General features: G+C 38.8%; 1 protein-coding gene and 1 long non-coding RNA gene across 5 annotated transcripts; one reads left to right on the plus strand and one right to left on the minus strand.

Annotated features, from left to right (window-relative positions):
* Positions 1–26264, plus strand: ppp3ca (protein phosphatase 3, catalytic subunit, alpha isozyme). Of its 3 annotated transcripts, XM_010738001.3 has the most exons (14): positions 1–276; positions 7302–7502; positions 10255–10379; positions 10498–10609; positions 11067–11212; positions 11304–11443; positions 18557–18634; positions 18736–18830; positions 20179–20304; positions 20420–20497; positions 20800–20884; positions 21094–21191; positions 22699–22749; positions 23895–26264. In XM_010738001.3, exons 1-14 carry the CDS (start codon positions 222–224, stop codon positions 24071–24073), a joined length of 1569 nt encoding a protein of 522 aa, XP_010736303.1. In that variant the 5' UTR covers positions 1–221; the 3' UTR covers positions 24074–26264. The 3 variants fall into 3 exon arrangements, with proteins under 3 accessions (XP_010736303.1, XP_019108634.1, XP_019108633.1); XM_019253089.2 differs by lacking the exon at positions 22699–22749; XM_019253088.2 differs by having other exon boundaries at positions 22699–23972.
* LOC113744415 (uncharacterized) lies at positions 12072–14956 on the minus strand. 2 transcript variants are annotated; one of them, XR_003461510.1, is made up of 4 exons: positions 14290–14956; positions 13587–13692; positions 13259–13372; positions 12072–12212 (listed from the first exon to the last, which is right to left on the minus strand). It is a non-coding gene; the product is annotated as an uncharacterized LOC113744415 (long non-coding RNA). The 2 variants fall into 2 exon arrangements; XR_003461509.1 differs by having other exon boundaries at positions 13587–14956.
* Positions 26265–26711: the final 447 nt, after the last annotated feature.

The following is a 26711-nucleotide window of genomic DNA, read 5'->3' on the forward strand; positions in this document are numbered from 1 at the left end:
CATTAACAGCTTAGCAGCAGCAGCTTCTACAGCATCCAGCATCCATCCATCCATCCCTGCCTGCCTGCCTGGGGAGCAGCAGTCCTACCCGGCGCAGCAGCACCATCGAAGGGGGCGCATCATCTAAGTGATGCCACAGCATCAGTCGCATTTCTCCAACAAATAGTGGATCCTAGAGGAGAGACAGAAACCGCTTCAGCCACGAAGACAGCAAACTGCCCATGAAGATGTCTAACGCTGACATCGTCTTAAACGCCACCGATCGGATGGTGAAATGTAAGTGAGCCTACATTTTGCGCTTTGGTTGTGGCAGTAGATATTATATAACATCTCAAGTGTTTGGCTTTCCTTGTGTGTGGTTTTTTTTTTTTTTCAAGTGTGGCCTTTTATTTTCATGTCGTGCATTAATTGTGTGTATGTAGGCTCATCAAGTTGTGTTCATGGTGATGGTAGTGGGCTACTGAAGCTTTGATGTTGATAAACAATCCGTTTTTTTTTTTTTTTTTTTTGGTGCACATCCCCCGCGAAGAGCAGCCAGAACGCGCAGAGGCAGCAGCAGTGAAGCGGAAAATATGGATTTTTTTACATGGCACAGATGTATTTTTCTTTTTTCTTTTTTTTAATCTTTGCTGTCACGATTTGACTGTATCTTAGCTTTGGCTCATAGTAAGCATGAGATGAGAGAAGGAGAGGGAGGAAAAAAACAAGTGAATTGTCGAGCTTAAGGTAGAAGCTGGAGCAGTGATGCAGCAGGATTTCACAGGCTTTGACAGGGTCAGTGGAGAAGGAAGAAGAAGAAGAAGATGATCAGGACATGAAATTGACTTTTAATGGGGCATATTTCACCGGGTCTATAAGGAATCCCCTGAAAGACACATCAGTATGTAGAGAAGAAAGACACAACTTGAATCAATGGAGGATGATGAAGTGCTCACAGTTGTGCCATAATTCATTTAGCTCAGCTCATTTTGGCTATGGATCAGCTCACAGTCAGCACAGTGCCTGATTATATTCCCATTTGAAACGCTGTAATGGCAGAACAGTTCAGTCAGCATTGACAACTTTGTCCTTTAAGCCTGTAGAGTTGTAGAAACAGAGTAATCTGAACTGATACACACTCTCGTGACAATGACTGCAGGCGCAATTAATGTCCCGTATGTATGCACTGTTACGACTGAAAAAGCTTTAAGATAAGATAAGATAAGATAAGATCGGCACAGATTGTCACAACAGCTCGTATACACAAGGTTAATAAGAAATGACTCAGAAATAAGGAATCTATAGAGGAAAGTCATGAAGTCGTGCTGGTGTTAAAGAGTCTGACAGCTGTTGGAATGAAGGACCTGTGGTAGAGCTCCTTCTTACATGGTGGGAGTAGCAGTTTGTTGCTGAGGAAGCTGTTTAAGGTCTCCACAGTCTCATGCAGGGGATGAGAGGAGTTGTTCATGATCAGCTTTCTCCAACTTCCTCTATGGAATCTAGGGGGCAGTCCAGGACAGAGCTGGACCCCTTGACCAGTACTATCAGGTCCTCAAATGAACTCCTCATTAGAAAATCAGCCCACCCATGGGACCATAACAATGTTTTTACAGGCTCATCTTCAGTGGAGGACTTCATCAACATGTCATAATGAATAACAGACATCATCACTGAATAGCTTCAGATTACAATCAGATATTGAAGTGGAACAAATAACGCACTGTGCGTCCTAATTTCTGAAACTCATCCATTTTATTATGCTGCTGACACATCTCATTATATTTGCCCTTTTAGCACATCATGATGCATTTGATTGTTTTGCTGAGCCATTCTATCAAAACAGTGCATCTAATTGCTGCACAGTCAGTCATTTGTCAACCCTAACGTCCACAATAACAGAAAGACATTGGTCCAAAATGACATTGTTGTATGTTTGACTGCCTCTCCTCAAAGTCAGCTGGGATAGGCCTATAGCACCCTATAATGTAATAATTTCCTGAAAATGTAATAACGCCTAAAAATGTAATAAAATTTACACTTAACTCAATTGAAAATGTAATAAAACTCAATACTGTAATAACTTCACCAATAATGAAATAAAATACCCTGACTGATATTGTAATAACAATTTTACCGATAATGTAATATCTTTTAAATTATTGGGAATTTATTATATTTTTAGGAGGGTTTTTTTTTATGTAATATGTTTATTATTATTACTATTATTATGTAATACTTGACAGATTATGTAATATATATGTTCACTTTACTATGTTTTGAGAATCTAAGAATGTTATATACACCGGATTTGAAACAACAGAAAGACAATTGGGTTAAAATGCAGACCTTGAAATGACTACCTCATGAAAACAACCACAAACCAACAAAGCAACTTTCAGTAACAACTTTATCAACTTTAAGATATCACATTATCTGTAAAAATGTCATCAGTCAGGATATTTTATTACATTATTGGTGAAGTTATTACATGATTGGGTTTTATATACATTTTCGATCGAGTTAAGTGCAAATGTTACATTTTCAGGAAATTATTACATTATAGGGTGCTACAAGGCTCAAGCCCCACCGTGACCCTGATGAGGATAAGCGGTTCTGGATAAAGCTATTGTGGTTACATTGAAAAGTACCTCAAACAACGAGAGGTTTATATCAGTAGTTGCAACACAGCCAAGAATTCTGACTCACTTTACTGCTTTTGTAACATGGTCATGTAACATTTAGGAATGTTGGTTAAAATCGTGTTTTATTTTTCTGTTCACGTAGCCTCAGGCTGTGTGATAATATATTATACTAAATATTTCCAAATATCCACATTCACGTGATCTTAGATTCAGTCATTTCATCAGATCTTAAGTTTTGTCTTATTATTTTTCTATCACAACAACAGGTTTGACATTGCTTGACGAACATGAATGATTATTTCTTTTGTGTCTTATTGCTGCATTCCAATCTGAAAAAGCAGCAAAAAAACTTTTTTTTATGGTGATGAGTTGGCACTGACTTCTTATAGTTATTGTGAGTGATGCATGTAGCAGACTACAAGGTTCTCCAAGTTATTTCTTATCACTGTATATGTATCTCTAACTTAAACCTCTGCAAGAGATACAAAAAGTGCTGGTCTGTGCAGTTTGTTTTCCAAAGCACTGTCACCACTGTGCTGTGGACGTCAGGAGGCATATTCAGGTCAGTTATTTCAGGGATGAGGCCTTTAGTACACATGTGAACTGTCTTACTTTATTATAGCACCTTGGACAATAAGTGAGTATTTATATCACAGTATTCCAAAAGAAATGCAAGATGTGAATCTGTAACCGTTTCTTCTACTGGTGTTATAAAAAGTTTCTTTTTATAAGTAATTATGCAACAATATGAGAAGTGTTTCACTGAGATATAACGTGTCAGCTTTAAAGGGAACCTATTTTCAACTAGCATATCATTACAGTGTGGTTATGCAAATAGTATGTGCTGCCTGCATCCAGAGCTCCCTCAGATTCTGTTCCTGCGCTGACTATTTCTCTTTCTTACAAAACGATTTTGGTTACTGTTTAGCTGTAATACCAAAATGTTGGTGACCTGGCCACTATTTTTTCCAGAAGAACCAAAACCAAGAATCACCAAACATTTACTTTATCTTTTTCAAGCATAACATGGTGTGCATTTCAGATGTATGTTTTTTTTTTCGTGCATTATTTCCAACACCATCTCTGTGAACCTCCACTGCAAATTGCAGTTTTCCATGGCTGCACAGGTTGTACTACAACAGTCAACTGCTGCTGCTGTTGCCCAGCAACATACAGTATTTCATAGTTCAACTTGGGTGCTGAGCAGAAGTCAGCTTTTCATCTCACCATGCATCTTTGTGCTCGTACGCCTGCGTCTACACTTGTGTCTCTGAAATGTGTTGTTGAAGATCATCTGTGAAGTATCTAAGTTTTTTGGGTAGATTAATTAATTAATTAATTTTTGTTATTAGCAGCCTCTTTTCTGCCAAAAAAGTCTAATGGTGTAATACCATTTACATAGTTCATCTTACTGTAAAAAAAAAAGTGCCAGCAGTTTGAAAACCAGTGTCATCGTTGTGCGTTGTGAAAAACCAGTTCCTGTGGTGTAAGTGAACCTACACCAATATATTTTGTCAAATGTATTCCAGTTTTACCTTCAGTCAGCGTTATTGGAGCTAATGGACTCATTTACTTCCTCTCAGTTCCCCCAAAAATCACTCACTGAAGAGAGTTCACTGCATGACATGTATTTTGCAAGTTGTAGTGTTAGACTGTCGCTGTACTACTTATGTTAATGTCAAGAATTGAAGAAACAGCACTGCAGATTCATCAGTGCACACCGGCGTTAACTTAACTAAAACCCGAGTGGTGACTGTGCTGAGTTTGTTCTATCTGGTAAAGTGTCAAAGCACACATCGGCATCACAGATACACACTGCACACTGTGAAAAAAATTTCAGTCCATTAAATTCACTCGCTGGGGCTCGCCTCATTATCCCATGAGCAGCGACTTTGGGTTCTTTTGACTTCTCTCTAGTCAAGCATTCATTATTAAAGAGCATGTTGATCATGTTCGGTTTAAGCCTGAGCTTTAAGACTGTTCCTTTGTCGTCCCTTCATTTGGCACTGTTGAGTGGCCCTGTTTGCTATGCACTGCACAAATCTGGCGAGCATACCCTTACTCCTGAATATATTACTGCTGACAGCTTGTGTGTGCATATGTACAGGGATGGAAAGAGTACAAGAATGTACTCAAGTAAAAGTAAAATTGGACATGGATAAAAGTAAAAAGTAGGTCAGTTTAAATTTAATTGGAGTCAAAGTTACTGCATTACATTTTGAAACAGGGGCGTTTGGTATATGATGATGTCATGCTTTTTGATATAACTATTATTAAAATAACGATCATCTGTAGGCTACAAGATGCAGTGCATAGACATGTCAACTTATTCAGTTCATGGGTGTAAGCCTTGATGTCCAAACAAACAATAAATACATTTTCTGTAAATTGATATTTGTAGCCTGTGCACACATCAGATTAACAATTACAAACATGTAATCTCAGTGTATCAATACAGGAATTAATCAGGAAAGAGATCAAAACTCTAAAAAGGACATCAACAATAAATAAAAAGAGCTATGGACACCAATATGGCAACAATATTAGGCTACATAGATTAAGTAACCTGCTACTATAACAACTAAAAAGTATCACCAACACAGAAACCTTATATAAACTTGATAGCAGCTACAGTCCATAAGCATAAAGACACATTCTTACACACAGTGTAGCACACACACACATGCACACACAATGTTTCATCGTTGACGTCCTCCTCAGTACAGTGAGTCGCGTCTATCAGTGAGTTTGTTGTTGTACTCACCTGTCTGAATATTATTCTGCAGGTTTTGTGCACTGTTCTAGATCCAGCGTCATAATTAATCATCCTCTCAACCTCTCTGTTGCACTGAACTCCTCCAATTCAACAAATTTTGAGCTGAATGGATGTCACTACTATGACAAGAGAAAGGCTCCCACACACCTCACTGGAGGTACAAATTAAACAAACAGAAGTTACCGGAGCGGTCGGTAGCGTAGTGGGTTAAGCGGCCGCCCCGTGTGTAGAGGCTTCAGTCCTCGCTGCAGTTGGTCCCGGTTCAGATCCTGTATCGGATGGCCATGGGGGCATGACACTGCATGTCATGCCCCCTGCTTCCTGTCTATCTTCAGCTGTACTATAAATAAAGGCCAAAAAAATAATCTTAAAAAAAACCCAAAAAAAAACATAAGTTACCACAAGAGGATCTGCCACAAGCATATTAGCATTTGGTATTTTAGCTAGACTCAGCGTGCACCTGTTGGTCATGCAACATCATGGGTGTGTTGAATTTATGTTACAGTAATGAGAGTAAATGTAATCCATTACTTCCACTCTGCAGATGTGAGTGTGTAATGGTTTTTGCAGCTGGATTTGATGTGACTTTTCATCTGAATTATTCACTGATTGAACAGTTTTCTGTGTTCAGTCATCACGTGACCTGTAAATTAATGTCAATACTTGGAGCCATGAAAGCATGTGGTGATAGAACACACAGACGAGCACCAGATCGAATGAATAATCTTTGCTGCCGCTGAAGTAATGATCTGTGGTTGGATTTCAGTTTCACAGGCAGTCTGCCGGCTAGGTGACTGGTGCATTTTAATGACCACAGGCTTTAGCTTTATAGAATGAAGTGTTTAAATGTTAGCTGAGCTTTATCCAGCACATCTCTACTATAAAAAAAAACGCTATTAACTTTTGTGCATCATCTGCTCCAGTTACTGATCTTGCCTAATGCAGTGATCACAGAGTTAAGTAAGTTAGTTAAGAGTTATAAGTTATACTAATAGCACGAATATGAGAGGCTTTTATTTTGGTACCATTGGATTCAAAATTACTTCAATTTCAACATGACACATTGATCCACTGTAAATATGATATTAAACAAATGTAAAATGTTTTTTTTTGGCAATTGTAAAGGGAACTCAACTTAGTAGCCACATGGTTTGAAAGTTTCCACAGCAAACGTTGTGGTTTTATCTTTAAGTGTGCCTTGAACATTGAATTGCCAACAGTGTCACCAGCAAAGCCCCACACACTATTATACCTCCTTCTCCATGCTTCACGGTGGGAACCACACATGCAGATACCCTCCGTTCACCTTCTCTGTGTCTCACAAAGACATGGTGGTTGGAGCCAAAAACCTCAAAACTGGACTCATCAGAACAAAGTTCAAATTTCCACTGGTCTAAAGTCCATTCTTTGTGTCTCCCTCAGTAGTGGCGTCTTTGCAGTTCAGATCTTGAAAGGTGTTGAAATGTTCTGGACTCACTGACATTCATCTCTTAAAGTAATGATGGACTAATGTTTCTCTTTACTTAATGAGTGGTTATTTCCATAATATGGAAGGTGAAAATGAAATCACATCTGTGAAGAATAACAGTGTTTGACATACACTTAAGAATAATTTAAAATAATTCTATTTCCTGTTTAATTTAAATCTGCAAATAGCTTCTCATACTTTATGGTCCCTATGCATATTAAGGAAAGCTATGTCTATAAAGTATTCATGCAGCTGCAAAAAAATGCCTGCAGATGGATGGGTTTCCTCAAATAGGATTTCTGTATTCATTCCTTGATGATGTGTTGTTTGTGTCGTGCTTGCCACTGTTCTCTCACAACGATGCAAAACAAGAATTGAGTCACGGAATTGTTCTTACAGTTGCCATACTGTCCATGTGTCTGTGCTCTGTCCTCAGCTGTCCCCTTCCCCTTGAGTCACCGGCTTACACTGAAGGAAGTGTTTGACTGTGAAGGGAAACCTCGTGTGGATCTCCTGAAGGCTCACCTCACCAAGGAGGGCCGCGTAGAGGAAGCGGTGGCACTTCGGATCATCAGTGAGGGAGCAGCTATCTTACGTCAGGAGAAAACTATACTGGACATAGAAGCACCAGTCACAGGTATTAAAGTTTTAAAATTTGAAATTACATACATTTTAAACTGTAAATGTGTAAAATTTAGAAAGTTTCTATGTCAATGTATGAATATGTGAGAAGAGGTTGAGGTGTTTTCTAATTGACTTGTTGTCATAGGGCTCAAGTAGAAGTAGTAGCTCTGCCATTGACCAACAACATAATTAAATATGTTGGTGAGGTACTGCATATAGTGGATACAGATAATAGTGCAGCTGCATACAGATTTGATATGGTACGTAGACACTGCAGAAAGCGAAAACTTAAGTGATTTAAACAGATAAATGCATTTTCTAAGGTGTGTGACGTCAGTGTATCAGCTGTGCACGCAACAGATTTTAACCTGTGATGTTTCTTACCACAGTGCCATTTGGGAGTAGAAGTTTATGAAGTTTTTATATTGGGACCAGACATTTCTGATGCAGTGACGTTAGCGCAAAATGAACAAAACATTGTTTTCTCAAGATAATGACTAATTCATACAAGAGCTTGAAAAAAAACAAAACACACATGATCCAGTATATCAAATAATAGCAGGAAACATTATTCAGTGTAGCAGTGTCAAAAGGAGTAGAAGTACATCGATTAGTGCGTCAGTTTCATCAGTCAGCTTGGCATGACGTCACGTGTGATGGAAATCTCAGGCCTTTGATCATCTTTGATTCATTGTCTTGAGAGGTCAAATTAATTATGGCGTTATCTTGGAAAACAAAGTCCTGTTGTCTCAAGATCTCAAGAAAATGATTTCGTTATCTTGGGATTTGTTATTTCAAAATGATGACCTAAATAACTCAAAACAAAACAAATGAAATGAAATTGTTATCACAAGAAAATGGAGGAATTAAAATGTATGAATGCATCACCGCTTAGGGCTTCCGTATGGAGCTATTTTCATATAAATACCAGATAGCCTTAGACATATATAATATGACAAACTTAACATAGACCTAAATGATTCCACACTAGTATTGTCTCTTTCTCAGCCATTAACTAGTGAACTAACTCTGTCTGTCGGTCTGTCAGCTCTGTTTCAGTACTATGGACTTTGAATTGAACTGAATTGAATTGAGAGAGGGAGTATTTGTGTGTGTGAAGCGGTTATCCACTTGCATGGATTTGTTCTACGGGTGTTTGTGTGTGTCTGTGCGCATGTGTGTGTTTGACTGCTTTAGTCTCCCACTCACATTGCTCTAAGCTTTGAGTGGGCGAAGGCCACTGTGGATCTGATAGGGAAGACGGAAAATAGAGAGGAGGAGATGGAGGATGAGTAGGAGAGAAGGAGACAGAGGAAGATGATAATGAAAAATTTAAAGCAGTGAGGAAATGAGATGTAGGTTTGCACTCCAGAGCCATAGCATTCGCTGCGAAAAAGTATACCCCCTCGGGGTTTGATCTTTTTCTACCTCTTTGAGGCAAGAGCTTCTCATTTCTCTGTGGAGGACAAAGGCCTTTCAGCATAAGACCATAGAAATATCTCAGCACGATGATGATTTAAGGACAGGAGAAATTTATACTATCATATTCTTAAATCTAAGCAGTCAAAGTACTTAAACAGTGACAGTATGACTGTAATAACCAATGAAATATATATTTTTGCTGCAGAAATATGCAGAACTGCTGCTCTACTGACTGTTAAAGCTGGTTTCTAATGACACTCATCTATAGACATGTGCACATAGCGGTGTATATATATATATATATATATATATATATATATATATATATATATATGTTGCAGAGGTGTTTATGCTTACATAACATCTATACTTCATTATTAATAACACCCCTCTGTAGGTTTATTGATTTGATATCTTAAGTAGCAATGATAAATGAAACAGCATCATCTTTATAAAGTATGACTAACTGAGACTGTTGATATACAAATGAACCCAAACTGCAGCATCTCCATTCTGCCTGCCTGTCTGTCTGTTTATATGGCTAACCCATGAGCAGAGAAGGAAGATACACACCTCTGATACAAAGTGCTCGTAGCACTCTGCGCTGACATGAGATCCTGCCTGAATGTTCTCGACTGTCTTGTGTTTTCTCTTATTGAACCTTCAGAGCCAGTAAAAAGGAGAAGATCTCCTGCTCTGCCCACAAACGCAGGCATTACACATCACTGTCAACCAATGACAGCGCAAAGAATGGACAGCGTGTGCGTGTCATCATTCGTAGGTTCCTGAAGAGCGGTTTTAAAGCTCAAAATATGCATCTTTGGCTGCCGCCATCTTGGCTGTCCTGCAACTTCCGCCTCCTTGCTAGTCTAAAAAGCAACAAAGACGTAGATCATCGGTGGAGCTGATGTGGGCCAAAAGACACCTGGGTGCTCAAACAAGCCACCAACCTGTCAATCAAAGCGGTCACTCTGTTAATTATGCGTTACCTTAAATATAATTTGAATGGGCGAGTTAAAAAAAAAATAGAGCTATAGAGACCAAAACTGTTTTTGTACCAGGCTGTAAACATGTTCATTTGTGCTGTGAAGTTGGACATTTTATTGGAGGCTTATGGAGGTTGCCAGCGTCCTCTTGAGAAATTATAGTTTTTGACACGCAGTTTGGCGCTTGGTGTAAACGCACAAATCATCAGTTGTTTCACTGAATGGAATTTGCCTGTGCTGACCATAAGGAGTGTGCAAAAAAGAATGGATGTGCACAGAAACACACAAACACACTTATAGATATTGACTTGAATTATTTGATTCTGTAACATTTGCTGATCTTTCATTGTTTTCCAGTGTGTGGTGACATCCATGGGCAATTCTTTGATCTTATGAAACTTTTTGAAGTGGGAGGATCACCAGCCACAACACGGTACCTGTTTCTTGGGGACTATGTTGACCGCGGCTACTTCAGTATTGAGGTACTATCAGAATATCATTAAGTAATTCCCAAGGGAAACAAACTGCAGAAAGCTTCATACAGATTTTGTGGCCTTTTGAATAGAATAACACTTTATGGTTATGTCTTTGTTTCGACAGTGTGTTTTGTATCTCTGGTCACTGAAAATCCTCTATCCAAAGACACTGTTTTTACTTCGTGGAAATCATGAATGTAGGCATTTGACGGAATATTTCACCTTCAAACAAGAATGTGAGTAGCTCTCAGTGTCTATCATGTTTGTTTATCTTTTTTCCTCTCTCCGTCTTGCTAATGCCATGTGTACCCCGGAGCGCTATTGGTAGAGATTACAGTTAATGCACCTGTCAGGACTGTTAATTCTGTATGGCAGCACCAAAAGTGTCTGTAAACAATTGAGGATGAGTTATTTTAGTACATAATATCTAACGTGCATGCTGTATAAAATGATTTTCTATCCCTTTTATTTTACAATTATTTTCATTAGGTGTTTGATCCACAAAATGTTGATTAATGTTTGATTAATCAACTAAACATTGCATCTCTACCGTTTATTTTAGCAAATTTCTAGTTTTCATATTTCATTGTACTAGTTTTGTAACATTGTGTTATTTTATAGCAAAGTAACAAACAAACATGTTCTACTCATTTTATGTGCAAATTTACTAAATACATCTCTGTCTTCTGTCAGGTAAAATCAAGTACTCAGAGCAGGTGTATGACTCATGTATGGATGCATTTGACTGCCTTCCCCTGGCTGCACTCATGAATCAACAGTTTCTGTGTGTCCACGGTGGACTCTCACCTGAAATACACACCTTAGATGACATTAAAAAGGTAATGATACACTACCTTTGCACTACCAAATCTGACTGTATTTGAGTTTTTGTAAAAAAAAAAAACTGCATTTGTGCTTCTTTATGTTAAGTTGGATCGGTTCAAGGAGCCACCGGCTTTTGGGCCAATGTGTGACCTGCTGTGGTCTGATCCTCTGGAGGATTTTGGTAACGAGAAAACACAGGAATATTTCAGCCACAACACAGTGCGAGGTTGCTCCTACTTCTACAGGTGAGCTTGTTTCTTCTTCTACTTCCCTGCAGCAACTCCAGTATTCTGTACCATCTGGGTTATTAAGGATGAACAGTGTTGGTGTCCATGCACAGGCGGCTGTGGCTCAGAATGTTGTTGTCCACTAATCCTTGGACAAAACACTGAACCCCAAATTTCTTCTGAATGTTAATGTGTGAATGATTAGTTCCTAAAATGATGAGCGTACATCAGTGTATGAATATTCGTGAATGTGATATTAAGTATAAAAGCGGCTAGAATCAAAAGGATGGAAGTCACAGTGTGAATCCCTAAATGACAATGACAATAACAAGCTAAGTTGGTTGGATACCAAAAATCCGCCCTGATGGGTCACCTGGTAGAGTGGGCTCAGAACGTACGAAAGGCTGAGTCTTTTCTGCACAGACGTGGTTCTGTCTGTGGTCTGTACTGTGCTAGTTGATCATGAACTCATCACAGCTATTCTGCTTCATTAGACAGAGTATGTACGAGATAGAGGAGGGCGGGAGAAAGGTAATGACATGCTTTAGAAGACAGCACATACAATTATCATTCCTCTGTTTTACAGAGAACAGGGACTTTACATGTATTTATGTAAAGTCAGCATCATGTTTTTCCGTGAAAATAACACATGACCTTATAACACCCTATTATGTTATGGCCTGTAGAAAGTTCCTGTGTCTATGAGTAAATGAGTTATATTACCTTGTGTCTGATAAGAGATTGTCTTTTTGACATGCAGACAGCAGATTAGCTCGGGGACCTGAACCTGGAGTCAAATTAAAATAGAGGCAGAGAGAGAAGAATAAAAATCTAAAACATAATAGACATAATAGAGGCAAATTGGGATCGTGTTTGTCATGCAACTATTTAACCACTGTGACAGAGCATGTAAAAGAAGGAGGAGTGAGCACTGTCCCAATATTGTTGTGAGATAGAAGAGAGCTGTGGAAGTAGGTGGTGGTGAGGAAAAGAGATTAGGTGGCAGTTCTGGTGAGAGATTTTTTATTGAAGGTTCAGGACAGTACAGACCACTGCGTGGGAGCTGCAGGTCTGCTAAACTCACAAAACATAAAAGCAGGGAGATTTAGTCCTCCACCAAAAGGGAAATTACATTTTGGATAATGTGTGCAGAATAATTGCAGTTCAGATTCACAATATAACCCAGCTGTAATTCTCAATTTGTTGTGTCTGCGGGTACATGGAGTGAAATTTAAAACCATAATGACCTTTTGGCTTCTTTTCATTTCTGGTCATAACATTTTTAAATAAATTTTGTTTTGCTTAAAAGTCTATTGTTTTCTGTTAGGGCTGCAAACAGAATTTGACAAATATTGTGATTACGATATGATTTATTATGAGTTATTGAGATATTTGGAGGTAATGGCAATTTTTTTTGCATTCCATCTTCACTGAAAAACATAAAAATGATGCTGACTTCATATAGAAACAGTGATTTTGTGAGGTTTGTACCAAACAAGCATGTTTCCTCATGTCTGGAGAATATGATTTTTAGGCTCGAGCATCTCTGTAGCGCTGTAGTCTGAAAGTTAATTTTATTACCAGATGAACTCAAACAAACTGAAACCACTGATTGCCTGAACCATCCAAAAATTTTGAACATTTTATCCTTTGGAAAATTATCAACAAGACTGATGAAGCGATGAATGGTGTATTGGCCGTATTATTATTGAAAGAGTACGAAAAGATTATACTCAAGTATAAGGACTTGTGTAAAACGTCCACTGTGGCTGCAACTTCAGACACACAAGCAAAAAGAGCTACAGTTTGTACATACTGCATAACATTACTCACCTGTCTGTAAATCATTCTTGTGCCTTGTGCACTTCAAAGTCTTTAACAATCTGCTCAAGGGTCAACTTCCAGTCCGCTTCAGGTTAGCCTCTGTGTCCCATTATAGTGCCCACACTTAAGGTTGTACCAGGGACAATAGAAACATGGATACATGGATAAGATACAGTGTCTCAGACAATTTGTGGACAATCTGTGGACATTAGAGAAATGTATCTATATATGTGAGAGAGGAGCTTCGAAAGGATTGTTACATGGATGTGTGGAGGATGTTACTATAATAGTCATCTATCTCCCCATAGCTTTGTTCTACTTTCACTCCCAAACTTACCTCTCCATCATTATGACTCTTGCCAATTGTACAATAAGTATGCAGCACAGAAATTTTTTCAGCACATTCTCCTGGGGATTTTTGGGAATGGCAAGACAACCTCTATCTGTAATAGAAATAGGTATCAGCAGGTTGAGAAAATAGAAGGTACATTAAAATGCAATCAAATATAGTGGCATTATTTGACTTAAAGCTTTATATTGACAAGGACTCGATAGCAACTACATTGTCGGAAAAAAAACAAACCACGAAACAATGAAATACAGTGCTTCCATGTAGGCAAGTGAACTTGTGCACATGGACTGGCTAACCAGCCAGGGTGCTGCTAACTAAACAGCCTAGCGAAGCAAAGTACTAGCTCTGCCAAACACATTTAAATCTTGGTGATCTTCTGGCAGGATGTGGGGGGGCAGATGCAGTGGTGGACAAGATGGTACTCCTTCCCGTAGAGCCTTAGATCACATTCAATGATATTAAAATTGACTCGTGAATTAGCAGTTGTAGGCATGCATGTTCCGTGAAACATCAATAACACACACGTGGTTACGAGCACCACATGTGGCATAAACCTGAGAGATGTATATCAATAATATAAACATATCAATACAGCACTAAAAAAAAAGAAAAGAAAAAACCCAACTATTTCTGACTATGACACATATTTGTGATACACATGATGTATAAATAAAAAAGGTCCTCTTACCTGAGGTCAGGGTGAGATTTCTGCTGTGGCTCATTTGAAGGGTCCTCATCAGATGACTTGCTCAGCATTTCCTTATCCCCTGGGTTCCATGACACATCACCAGGTCAGTGCATGAAAAAGAGGATGATTCAACATCACTGCATGCAGGACTCGGCAGTAGAGTTAATGAACGTTCTCAAACATTTCTGTCTGAGTCCCCACGCTGACTATCTTGGGCCATACTTGGATAACAGGGATAAAAAAAGGTCTATCCCTATGTACAACCCCAGGGACAGGGTCATGTTTATCATGTTTAAGCTATTCTTTTAACAACACTGTAAGTGTCTGTTAACTGAGGACACTTGCTGTACGTGGAATGTTTTTCTATTATTACTTGATGTAGGATTGCTCAACACAATATCTTCCACTTGGACACTGTATCTCTCTTTAGTTTATTTTCTGCAAGTTTGGAGGGTGGCCAGATATTCTTGCCCCCAGCGCTTCCACAATGTGTCAGCAAGACACTGGACATGCTTCCTCTGTTGCTTATAGTGGTCTAATATTGAAATCACTGTGTGGAGTGGAAGTCGGATCCATCATTCTGGTCCAAAGCATTGTTGGTGTCAGGATTGTACATGGTTCTGGATCAGACAACAGAGAAACCAGTGGTCTGGTAGGGCCAGCTTACATCCATGTGTCATGCAGCCTTCCTCTAAAAACTAAACAAACAATTTCCAGTTTCATAATTTCCAGTGGTGCAAAAAATTGGCATACATTATTTGAATTAAGCACTGCAAGGAAAAGCTGTCAGCATCTAAAATGTTCAGAACAAAATTTAAGTTGCACTCTTCAAGATGGAACTGTGCCGGGCTGTCTCGATCACCGAGAATTTGATTGTTTCCCCAACGCTGGTAGATTTTGTCCTTGCTTCAAGACAGGACACAGTTGCACCCTTCAAGGAACATTTTAAAGGCCTTTACTCGGAACTGGGAAGATATTTCCCAGAATCAGACACAAGCTTTGAGTGGATTAGAAATCCATTTGGGGATAAAACACACATCAAACATGTCAGTTCAAAGCTCCCGCCAAGAGAGGTTGACAGCCTTGTGGGCATTGCATCTGATGGGACTTTAAGAGAAAGGTTTGACAGACTTTTTGGTCCACTTCCAACCTAAGCATCCCGAGCTGACTGAATCGATGCACTTAACAACCACCTACAAGTGTGAAGTTAAATTTTCCACACCGATTGGTCTGAATACAAAGCAGTGCAACAAGATCAACATGGACTCCAACATGGACTATAAAACTCTACAGTTAGACTGTGATTTTTACTGTTGAAGTAGGCTTGTATTGTTTTAGGGATATTCAGGGAGTTAGGTAGTCCATCGTCTGAAATGGTTTGAGAAACACTGAATTGAACAAATGATATGAATTACCAGCACATAAAGAGCACAGTCTAGACCTTCTCTATATGGAAAGTGTCCTCAGATAACATTGGTTATAATCTGGTGCTCTATAAATAAGGATTGAACTGAACTGAATGAACTGTACACACAGTTCAGTAAATGCCAGGTAAGCCTGCTCAGGGTTTTACGGTGACATTAAACCAAATTTTAAAAAATGATAATAATATAATAATAATAATAAAAATGGATGTATTGTAGAACACCAACTCCTCAGGTTAGATTATGAAATTGTTGTGCCTCCTTGTTTGATGAAACAGTTTATTGTTAATTGTTTATTGATTTATAGAAACAGTGTTTTAATGAAATAAATCCCCTAGTATTTGAAAGAGTTTGTGAATACATCAACATATAAAAAATAAAGGGACTGAATTAGAACCTGAAATGGTTATTTAGATGTCATAGAAGATGTTTTGTCATTCAAAATAAATATTAATTTGAATTACAATCTTTAGTTTTCCATGCAACACTGGGTAAATGACACATTTAGTTAATCACATTACTAACTGCTGTTGCTAAAATGTAGTTTATATTATTGCCCTTTACAATTAGAAATGTCACTACGACAATAACTTACAAGTTAACAAAATCACACGTGTATTCTAAAGAACTTTTAAAAGGAAAATAAAGATTAATAAAGATAAAACGTTTCTTCAAAGCACCAAAAGTGCTTTAAACAGCAAAAAAAGGTTCTGAAGGATAAAAAGGTTCTCCAGAGAACACTGTGAAAAAACAGTGTTTCTATTGGAGGCGCAGCACAACTGTAGACATTTGGATTTTGCAATGTAGTAATGTTGTAATGATGCGCTAAGTCTTGTTATATAATACTGGCTACACCTCATGCTACGTTGATCGACCAGCTGCTAACCAAGTTGAATTTGTTTTGCATCAATTACAAAAATGTGATTCTGCTTAGTGATCAGGAATCTGGTTTTATCTTGGTGGAACATGAATGTGATGACTAGCAGCCTGAAAAATGGATTTTCCTGAAGGAAAACACACAACGCAGCGCTTCCATCGCTCTCTGTCCCTTTCGCTCATACTCACTTGTCAGATGTCTCGCTCTCTCTCACTCACAGGCTCACCAACACATAATTGTGTGTTTTCACAACGGAGAGGGAAGGAATGTGATCGGCTGTGTGTATACTCTGTTCCTTCACACTAATCAACACATATTGTTGGCGCAGACAAAAAATATATGGGTACACAAGGTATATTGGGATATATATTTTGTTATTACATTTGTGATTTTAAAATACTAGTTTGCAGCTAATAATAATAATAATAATAATAATGCAAAGTTATAAATACATCATGGATGTGTTTTTAGTATAAGATTTTTGAGAGCAGCCTTTTTGCAGGGTGCACTGTCAGCCATAGTGGAAAGAGTTACAGCATATTCATGTAGCTATTCCTGCCATTTATATAGTGGCCGCAAAGGGAATGTTAGAAATGTGACCTAGATAATACGAGGATGGCACGGTTTCACCAGGTGCTCAGGCCACAGCAGTCTCCTTGTTTTTCTTTTTTACTTTTGAGCTCATAAATATTTGAAACACTTCTGAAAGTTTGATGGGTCGGTGGATGGCAGCCACTAAAAGACAGTGCCGGATGAAAGAATTGTTGCTGGGGAGGATGCTGTTGTTGCCGCAGGTGCAGAAAATATAAAACGACTGGTGTCATTTTATCAATTCATGGTCAGAAAAGTAACAATAGCCATTTTGTTAAGTGATATATCATTTTGATCATTTGTAGGGGGGGAAAATCTAATCAAATCTTGAGGTGCTGCTGAATTGAGGGCATTCATTGTTGCACTTTAAAATGGCTAATCAAACTGTAATTTCCTTTTTTATGACCCAGGAGTCACAGTTTGAAGGGATGTTACAGATTCTGAATGGCATAATGAATGATCTTCTGAGATATTGCATAACAATTGTGATGAGAGCTGCTAAATGGAAGGCTACATTCACACTGCAGCTGGAAGTGTCCCAATTCTGATTCCTTGTCATTACTGTGACACAGGTCAGGTTTCCTGTGCACTGTGCAATCTTGTATTTTCATTTTAAATTGGAAACAGATTTTGGTCATTAAATCTGCTCCATATCTGATCCATAGCTATATATGTCACTCTAGTCTGTCACATAGTCAAGTGGTTTCTTGAGACAGCTCGTTGTCCATCTGGCCAGAAAAGCATGGAAGACAGCTATGGCATGTACCCAGTAGAGGATAACAATACCACATTTCTAATTAGTCTTTGGGAAATGGTTCAGTTATAAGAAGCACCAGAGATGTGGTGTTATAATTAAATCAAGACTGCAGCATGCTTCATCTATCAGGACACCACAAAGACACAGGGAGAACATGCAAACTCAAAAGAATGGACACCTAAATGGACACCTTACTGCAAAGGATGCACTGTATACTGAATAAATACGTATGTAGCAACAATGCAGTGCTACAATGCAATGTGTGAGTGCCCGCCTGAGGCACTTCTCCTGTCAAGTTGAAGTCAGTGGGCTGACTTCGACTTGCAGGGTTAGTTTGTTTTTTATTGCAACAGGTAGCTGTTGGATTGTGTTTTCACACCCTTGCGTCACCCACAGAAAGGCTTTCATGAATGCATTTATGAGCGATAAATCTTCATTGTCTGGTGGGTAAAACTAAATGAGAAATTAGTAACCTGCAGCTTTGATGTAAATCTGTGGTGTGATGGGAAAATTGTTTTAAAATTCGTTGAAAAATTTATGGTGGGATTTGCTAACTTTGCTCTTTTATTTTACAGACCATCGAAATCATTTTCAGTGACGTCTCTTACTCTTTTCCAGTTACCCAGCTGTGTGCGAGTTTCTACAGAGCAATAACCTATTATCAATCATCCGAGCGCATGAAGCACAAGATGCAGGGTATGTTATCCCCACAAAGACCCACACAAATATTAATAGATTAATGTTTACATATTAAAGAACTTTTTCCTTGTCTTTACCTCTACCTGACCACGCTGAAGCTACCGGATGTACCGTAAAAGTCAGACCACTGGATTCCCATCACTCATTACCATCTTTTCAGCACCAAACTACCTGGATGTGTACAACAACAAAGGTCAGAAAATCTCATTTTTGGAGCGATCTCAATCACAGAAATTGACTGAGTGATATTTAAGTTATGTAAAATATATGTTTTCCACATAATTGTAATAATTATATCATATAAATAAAAATATCCACAATTTCTATAGCTATAAAGTAGGCACATCTTGAGAAAATTATAGTGTTCAGTTTGATATTATAATAGTAAACGCTCAGATAGAGGTGGGTCAGTTCCAGTATCCCTATGACACCTGCACCTCTGGCATAACTGACCACCACTATGGCTTCCTCCAACTCTCCTATTAAAATGGCTTCAGCAGCACAAACTGGAGTGTATGGGGTAATGTAACACCACTGAGCTTCTGAGCAGGCATCAGGGAGACCCTGCTTGTTTGTGTTCTCATCTGTGTCTTGGTTGCTATGGGCTTTGGGAGATGGGGAGTGTGGGAGGGACTGTCAACATCGCCGACTATCTCCATGTGTGTTTATCCCTCTCGATGTAACAGTGTCAGCAATCCTTGACCTCAGCTAGGCCATCTAGTGGTTGAAAAATCCTCATTAATTTCCCCCTCTGGCTCTGTTCTCAGACTGCATGTTACAGATGGGATAACACCATGAATACATCCCAGATAGCGTACGGAAAACATGCACATGGCTATGGCAGACAAGACAAAATGTGTGCTAAGTACTGTGCAGTCTGCCATTGCTCTAAATGTTTTTTGTTATGTAAGTTAAGATTTGTACACCACATCATTTACTGCAAGTCATCTTAAAGGCTATTAACCAAAAATGTACCTGCTCTGCTCATTCAGTGGGTGAATGTATGAAGTACACTCAACAACTCTGTGTAGAAATTGGTATTTTTGTGACTTTCTCTTCAGGCTCACAGTCCAGGCAGCCCAGCTAACAAATGGCGCTAAGATTTTCTCCATGAAACGTGATCCAGTTTCACCAAAATTAGTGAAATAGTCGTCTGTGTGTGTGTAAGTGCTGTAAAGCATTACACAAAGTTACATAGTGCAAGAATAGGTGTACAGGATGCAGAGTGGGAATGACAGACACACCATTCACCTAATTACACATCAGTGTAGCTTTAAATTGATTTAGACATGTTATTTTGTGGTATAGAAGGTACAAAGTGTTGCTTTAGATTGAAAAGAGCCTGATACTTCAAATCAAAATTTAAGATCTGTCAAGTTTGCTGTCATTTAACCATTCTCACCACAAGTGCTCCACTCTTCAACATTTTATGATTATACTCAAAATCGACATGTATATATGCAAAAGGTTGGTCATCAGGTTAGAAGACTCTTTGAGATTTAAAAGGAAACTCTCTCCCTCTTCTTCTTCTTCCCTAACAGCTGCTGTACTGAAATATGAAAATAATGTCATGAACATCCGACAGTTCAACTGCTCACCTCATCCCTACTGGCTGCCCAACTTCATGGATGTCTTCACCTGGTCTCTGCCATTTGTTGGAGAGAAAGGTATGAAGTCTTGTGACTTACGTCAGGTGTTTTAACACCACATCCTGATGTGTTATCTAATGTGGCTCATTGCTCAGTGACTTCATGCTTTGCTTCCACTCTATTTCTTCCCCAGTCACAGAAATGCTAGTGAATGTGCTGAGCATCTGTTCTGATGATGAGCTTATGAATGATGAAGATGAGATCTTTGATGGTAAGAAGTCCTGTGAATTATAATTTAATAATTCATTTGTGTCAACTATATACACTGAACCAGGTCTCGTTTGAAATTAAATTCTGTAGTTGAACCAGACACATAAATGTGCCCATTTAAGATTCAGAGAAGCAACCAACAGGGGTCAGATGTCTGAGATGTAAAAAAAATGTTTTCTGAAAGTTAAATTATGTCTTTAATGATGTGCAGTGTCCATAAAAATCATAGATTTTGGTTAAAAAAAAAAAGTCCAAGTGATACCAACTTCCTGGAATGACTCGTCTATATTAATTTCTTTCCAGCCAATGCAGCTGCAGCCCGCAAAGAGGTGATCAAAAACAAGATCCGTGCTATTGGGAAAATGGCCAAAATGTTTTCAGTTCTCAGGTATAGACTTTTTCTATTTCTGTGTGTTTGAATGTGAGTGTATGAGTGTGTTGTTTTCCAAACTTAAAAATGTATGAGATGTTTCTGTGGGAGTAGAGTGAGTGTGTGTCAAGTCACACATTGTATGTGTACACAAAGTTTTTTTTCCGCTTTGATCAGATTTCAGGGAAGTTTTCTCACCTGTCTGCCTGTCTGTGTGTTCCCTGCAGAGAGGAGAGTGAAAATGTGTTGACGCTTAAGGGCCTGACGCCCACTGGCATGTTGCCGAGCGGGGTTCTCTCTGGAGGCAAACAGACACTGCAGAGCGGTGAGTACAAGGCACAGCCTCCCCTCTCCCCTTTACTCCATCTTGTTTGTTTCATTCCTTCGCCATCCTTCTCCTCTCTCTTTCTCTCTCTCCTATTCGACTTTAAATGTAGCGTTGTTGGAGTCTTAGTGAGGCTCTCATCATATTTAAGATCGAAGAAGCTAATGTTACAGACACAAACAGCAGCATCAGTCTTATGATGTAGTGTAGCAGTGTTTCTACTACCTTGTAGGTCCTATCCTAGTACCAGACAAAGAAATAAGTCCTCCCATATCCATGCCTTAAATGGCTATTGGGGTTGTACGAGATACTTAATTATGAGGTGGTGGTCAGCATGCTCATGGCTCTGAAAAGCAAACAGAAATCCTGACATGGAAATATGGAAATAGGAAAGCAAAGCAGTGCTGAGGACAGGGCCAGCAGACATACATCTTCTTACTGCTTTACCTTGCTGTCAGACAGTCCTTTTCTTTGGCGCTTCATTGTCTCAGCATAGAACTTAAACCCAACACCTTAGCCCAGCTGTGTCACACATGGTATATTACGCTGCAGATCTGATGGCACGCTAAATTGATGAGAATATGCTCACCACACCCAGCGTTAGAGTTAGGGCTTAGCTACCAATGACAGTATAAAGAATGGACAGTGTAAGTGTGACGTTACCTACAGGTTTCTATGAAGCTCAAAATATGTAAGTCTGGCCGCCACCATGTTGGTCTTCTGTTTCCTGACTAATCTAAAAATTGGCAAAGACGTAGATCATTAACAGAGCCAAGATGGGACGAATGATGCCTGGGTCCTCAAACAGGCCATTTGTAACAGTGCCCACCTGTCAATTACAGCACACACGCCATTCATTCTGCATAATTTTAAGCCTTAATATCATTTGAACTGGTGACTTTTAAAATTCAGTCTCAGTACAATTGTTATGTACGGAGAAATTAGCTATAAAGACCAAAACTGTTTTTTGTACCAGGCTGTAAACATGTTTTTTCCTGCTGAGAAGTTGGACATTTTAATACGGGCACTTATAACGCTGAAATGTTCTGTAGCCAGCCTCAAGTGACCACTCGAGGAATTACAGTTCTTGGCACTTCCCCATTGCCTTCATTTCCCAGCCATGGAGATCGTCGCTTGCGTCTTACTTAATGATGCTTCGACTGGACTTGGGGAGCCAAGTCTCTCTTCTACCTGATCTGATATCTAGTGCAAAGCCAGAACAAGTCATTTCTGTCCACCTTACCGAAACTCTACTACAGTCTCTACCTGTTGCTCTTTCCTTCTCATGATCTCTGTCACTCTCTCTGTGGATCAGTCGTGACACCATTCTATATTAACACTAATTCTCTCAGTATTAATGCATGACATTGCTCTGAGTTTGGCTGCGTTGCCAGTGAACATGAATATCTCATCTGGCCTGACGTGAACCGCCGTTTTGCTGGAGGGCTGCGTTTTACATTTGCATGGCTTTATCAGGAGTAACCTGCTCCCCTCCTCCCCCCCTCAGCCACAATTGAAGCCATTGAAGCCATCGAGCTGCATGATGAGGACAGAGAAGGTAAACATGTGCTCCACATCCCACCCCTCTCAACATATTGTCAGGGTTTCCTGCTCCAGAGGCCACCCCATGCAACTCATGCACTGAAAAGCTCACACAATAACAATTCCATCAAGCAACATATCACAGGACAGATGGGTGCTCTTCAGGGTGGGAAGCTGCTATGGGATCACGTTCTTGTCACCGTTTGATATTTTGAGACACATACTGAGGGAGGACTGTTGCACACTTGGTGCACTCCTGTTCAAATCAAAAGAAATCCAAGGTTCCTCCATGCCAGTCAGTCTTCTCCAAGCTCTCAACACTCCACCGACAATCACATACTGCTGTAGCACATATCTGGAAGTGGTCGTTGTAAACTAGGACAAAGGCTCAATAAAAATTAGCAGCTTTATTTTTTTTTTTTAAAGGCATGTTTATGATAAATTAAAGCACTGCTAAGTCATGTGCTGCTAAGACATGCATGACTAAAATACGTCATCGTTTTTATGGCCTCCATTTTGTCCTTAAAAGTGTTGCATGCATGAGAACAAGAAACAGGCCGGAGCATTAACATGAAATATGCATTGTGAATACTTAGTTTGCTCGTGATATGTTTGCGGCGAGGCTCACTAACCAAGAAAACTCTTTTTTTTTAACGTATATCTTATCTGAGATAAGCAGCAGGACTGCAGATATTTCCACTGATTGTTTAGAAATGTATTTCACAATTATGGTGTGTTAATGTGGACATCTTTCTTCCTTCATTTGATATATTTTCTGTATAAACTGGATACTGGGTTGGGTGCAAGGGAGCACAAGGAATCTCTGAAGTGTTAAATTGTAGCTGACAGTGACATTTAAAAATCCACTGTGTCAGTTTTAGGAGACTCTATTTACTAAATATGGCAGAAATTGAATATAATATGCATAACTATGTTTTCAGTTCATGCATTTAAGTTTAGTTCATTTGACTTTTATATCTACAGATGCTGCAAGTCCACCCACTAATTGACCCGAGTGTGTTTTTTGGTTACATAGCCTGGGAAATCCCAACAGCATTTAATATTTTGAAGGAAATACACAATCTGAAATCAGGAACAGTCTGAGAGTGTGTGCCATTACAAAGAAAGCCTGTTCCCTTAATGTGTGTTTTATCTTTTCAGCCATCCGTGGGTTCTCGCCCCAACACAAGATCACCAGCTTCGAGGAGGCTAAGGGCCTAGATCGCATCAACGAGCGCATGCCGCCTCGCAAGGACGGGGTGAACCATGTGGGTCTCTCCATTGGAAATATGAATATGTCGGAGGCAAACGGCACGGATGACAACAGCAACATCCAGTGATGTGCTGTCTGTGAAGCCTCAGAACCGTTGCAGCTGTTGCACCGTGCAGAAAGACATTGCCACATTCAGGCCTCAGAGCATGGAAATAAACCAGGGCCACAGACAAGAACATGAAATCTGCAGCAAATCTAAAACAGGGCGTTTTTTTCATGACAGTATGTTATCGCACAGTTTGGGGGAGGGGTGGGGAGCTGGGGATAAGGAGAGGCCAGCGGGCTGCAGCTTGACTGGGTGAAAGTTGTTTCTGACTGTTGTTCCCCTTTCTCGGTTCAATTACAGACTGATTTGTCGGTGGTTGCGTTGTTCTGAGTGCTGACAAACGTCTGCCCCTTCATTATAGGGTCTAACAGAAGGCACAAAAATAATTTTACTCTTTCATAAAGTGGTTATTATAAATCACTCGAAAATTCCCCTAACATGTTTACCTACATGTGTTACTAGTAATAACAAAAAGATGCATAAGCATGACCTCTAAAAACTTGCAGTGCTAGCAGTGCAGTCTTACCAGTTTAGGGAGGGAAAGAGGTCAGTATGCCCACTGCACTGCGGATACCACCTACGGTAAGTTTCACTGCTGTCCAGGACTGCTCTCAGTCTTCCCCTTGCAAGTTCCACAGGTTACTGTTGGTACCTCAGTATCACAGATGACACACCAATATTTAACATCTGAAAATGATCTTTACACGAAGATGCAACTTCATCATCACACCTATGTGAATCTCAAAGGGTTATATTTTTATTCAGATAATCCTACAGTTAATTTCTTCCCCTCCGTTCGACGTTCAGCATCAGAGAAGCATGAATTTTATTGAGCTATACCTCACACGTGTCATGAAATTCACTTTGTGGAAAGTGGACACTTGACATGATTCTGGTTTCTGAACAACAGAGGAGATTTTGAACCATGGGGCACACCCCGCTGTCACACACTACCTGATTATTTCTCACCTGCTTGTCGCTAAAGAGAAAATAGAACACCACGTGCTGTCACTCAAGTATACATCAGTGCCCTTTGAGTTTCTGCACATTTTGCTGTGCTGTAAATTCAATGAGATATCACGTTTAAGAGCTACACAAAGTACTATATCAGAGTGAGAAGGAAATTCTACAAATTTGTTAATGCATACAAATGAAATAGTATAATAACAGTGATAACAATAATAGTATTTAACAAACACACACCACTGTGTCATTTGGAAAAAAAAAAAACAAGCATCCTGACTGAACTCAGTTAATTTATGCTACTTTATGCTTAAAAAAAATGAATTTAATGTTCTGATAAGTACTTATAACCAGACATTTGGTTTATGAATCTATCCATATTGCATCTAAGTGTGTCAATCATATATCATTTCTATATTTTTATATCAAATTTTCTAATCTAATTCTAAAGTGAACCCACACTGTGATCCAGATTAAACATCAATTACCATGTCCAAATATTGTGTAATACTTTTATGAAAAGCTCATTTGTGTCGCACTGAAGCGGACTGAGACGAGACGAGAGAAGAAACGTTTCTTTCAAAATAAAATCATTTGGGAAAGTCGAAATCAGTGAAGCCCCAACATCGAGCAAAACATACTATCACATAAATTTCTAGAATTTCCTTTCATACATGAATATTTTTTCTACTTTATATTTGTTCTTTCTATTTATTGCTAAAGGTATGTGAAATAAGGATGGACAAAAAGTGATTTTTAACACAGCATCTATGGTATGGAACGCATCAATGCATGCAATTAAGTTCCTAATTGTTATGTGAGATTATAATTGTGATAGTAGTGTTTCAAATAGTAAAGTTGAATTCTTTCATTTTTGAATTATAATTGTAGTTTGATTTGTCTTGTTTTATAACTTTTATAAATAGGCTTCCTTTGATTGTTTTTTTCTGCGTTTTTTAAATTTTCATTCTGTTGTTTGTTACCACTGCTTTTCATTTCATGTTCATTTATTGGACGCAGAGATGAAAACTTGTGTTTCTCTTTTGTTTTGTACTGATGTACAGAAAATGTTCAATGGTATGAATGAATATAATCTCAGTGAAAAGCAACTTTCAGGCTGCCAAAGCATGATAGCATGGTTTTCAGACGTAAACGGAGTGGACACAAAGAAAATCATGTGTCACACTTTAATTTAAAAGGAAACATTGTATTATGGTTATATTTACTGCTGATATTTGTATTATTATTATTATTATTATTATTATTATTATTATTATTATTACAGGTTAGCTGATGGTTATTTTCCTTCCTCTGTTTCTGGTTCTTGTAAAGTCGACATGCATATTTCAACAAACAAATATAATGGATCTTATCTTGCAACATTTTTTTTTTTTTTTATTATCTATGGAAATCTGTTTTTGCATTTGACTTCCTAAATGATGAACACATTGTAAGCATGCCCTATGGGACAAATCACATTTTTTACTCTTGAATAAAATATGCATGAACAAAACTGCATCGTTTCTGATTCACTGATGGAAGGAAGGATGCAAATTTGATCTTTCACCCTGACTCACATCAGGCGAGTGTCTTCCTTGTGTGTGATGCAGCCAAACATGAAGATGATTTCTGTTACACTGCAGCATCTTCTATCTGCCTAAATCTGTCCCTTAAAAATGTGTAATCATGTCAACGA

This window comes from Larimichthys crocea, chromosome XXII (genome assembly GCF_000972845.2).
Source record: "Larimichthys crocea isolate SSNF chromosome XXII, L_crocea_2.0, whole genome shotgun sequence".
Lineage (NCBI taxonomy): Eukaryota > Metazoa > Chordata > Actinopteri > Sciaenidae > Larimichthys > Larimichthys crocea.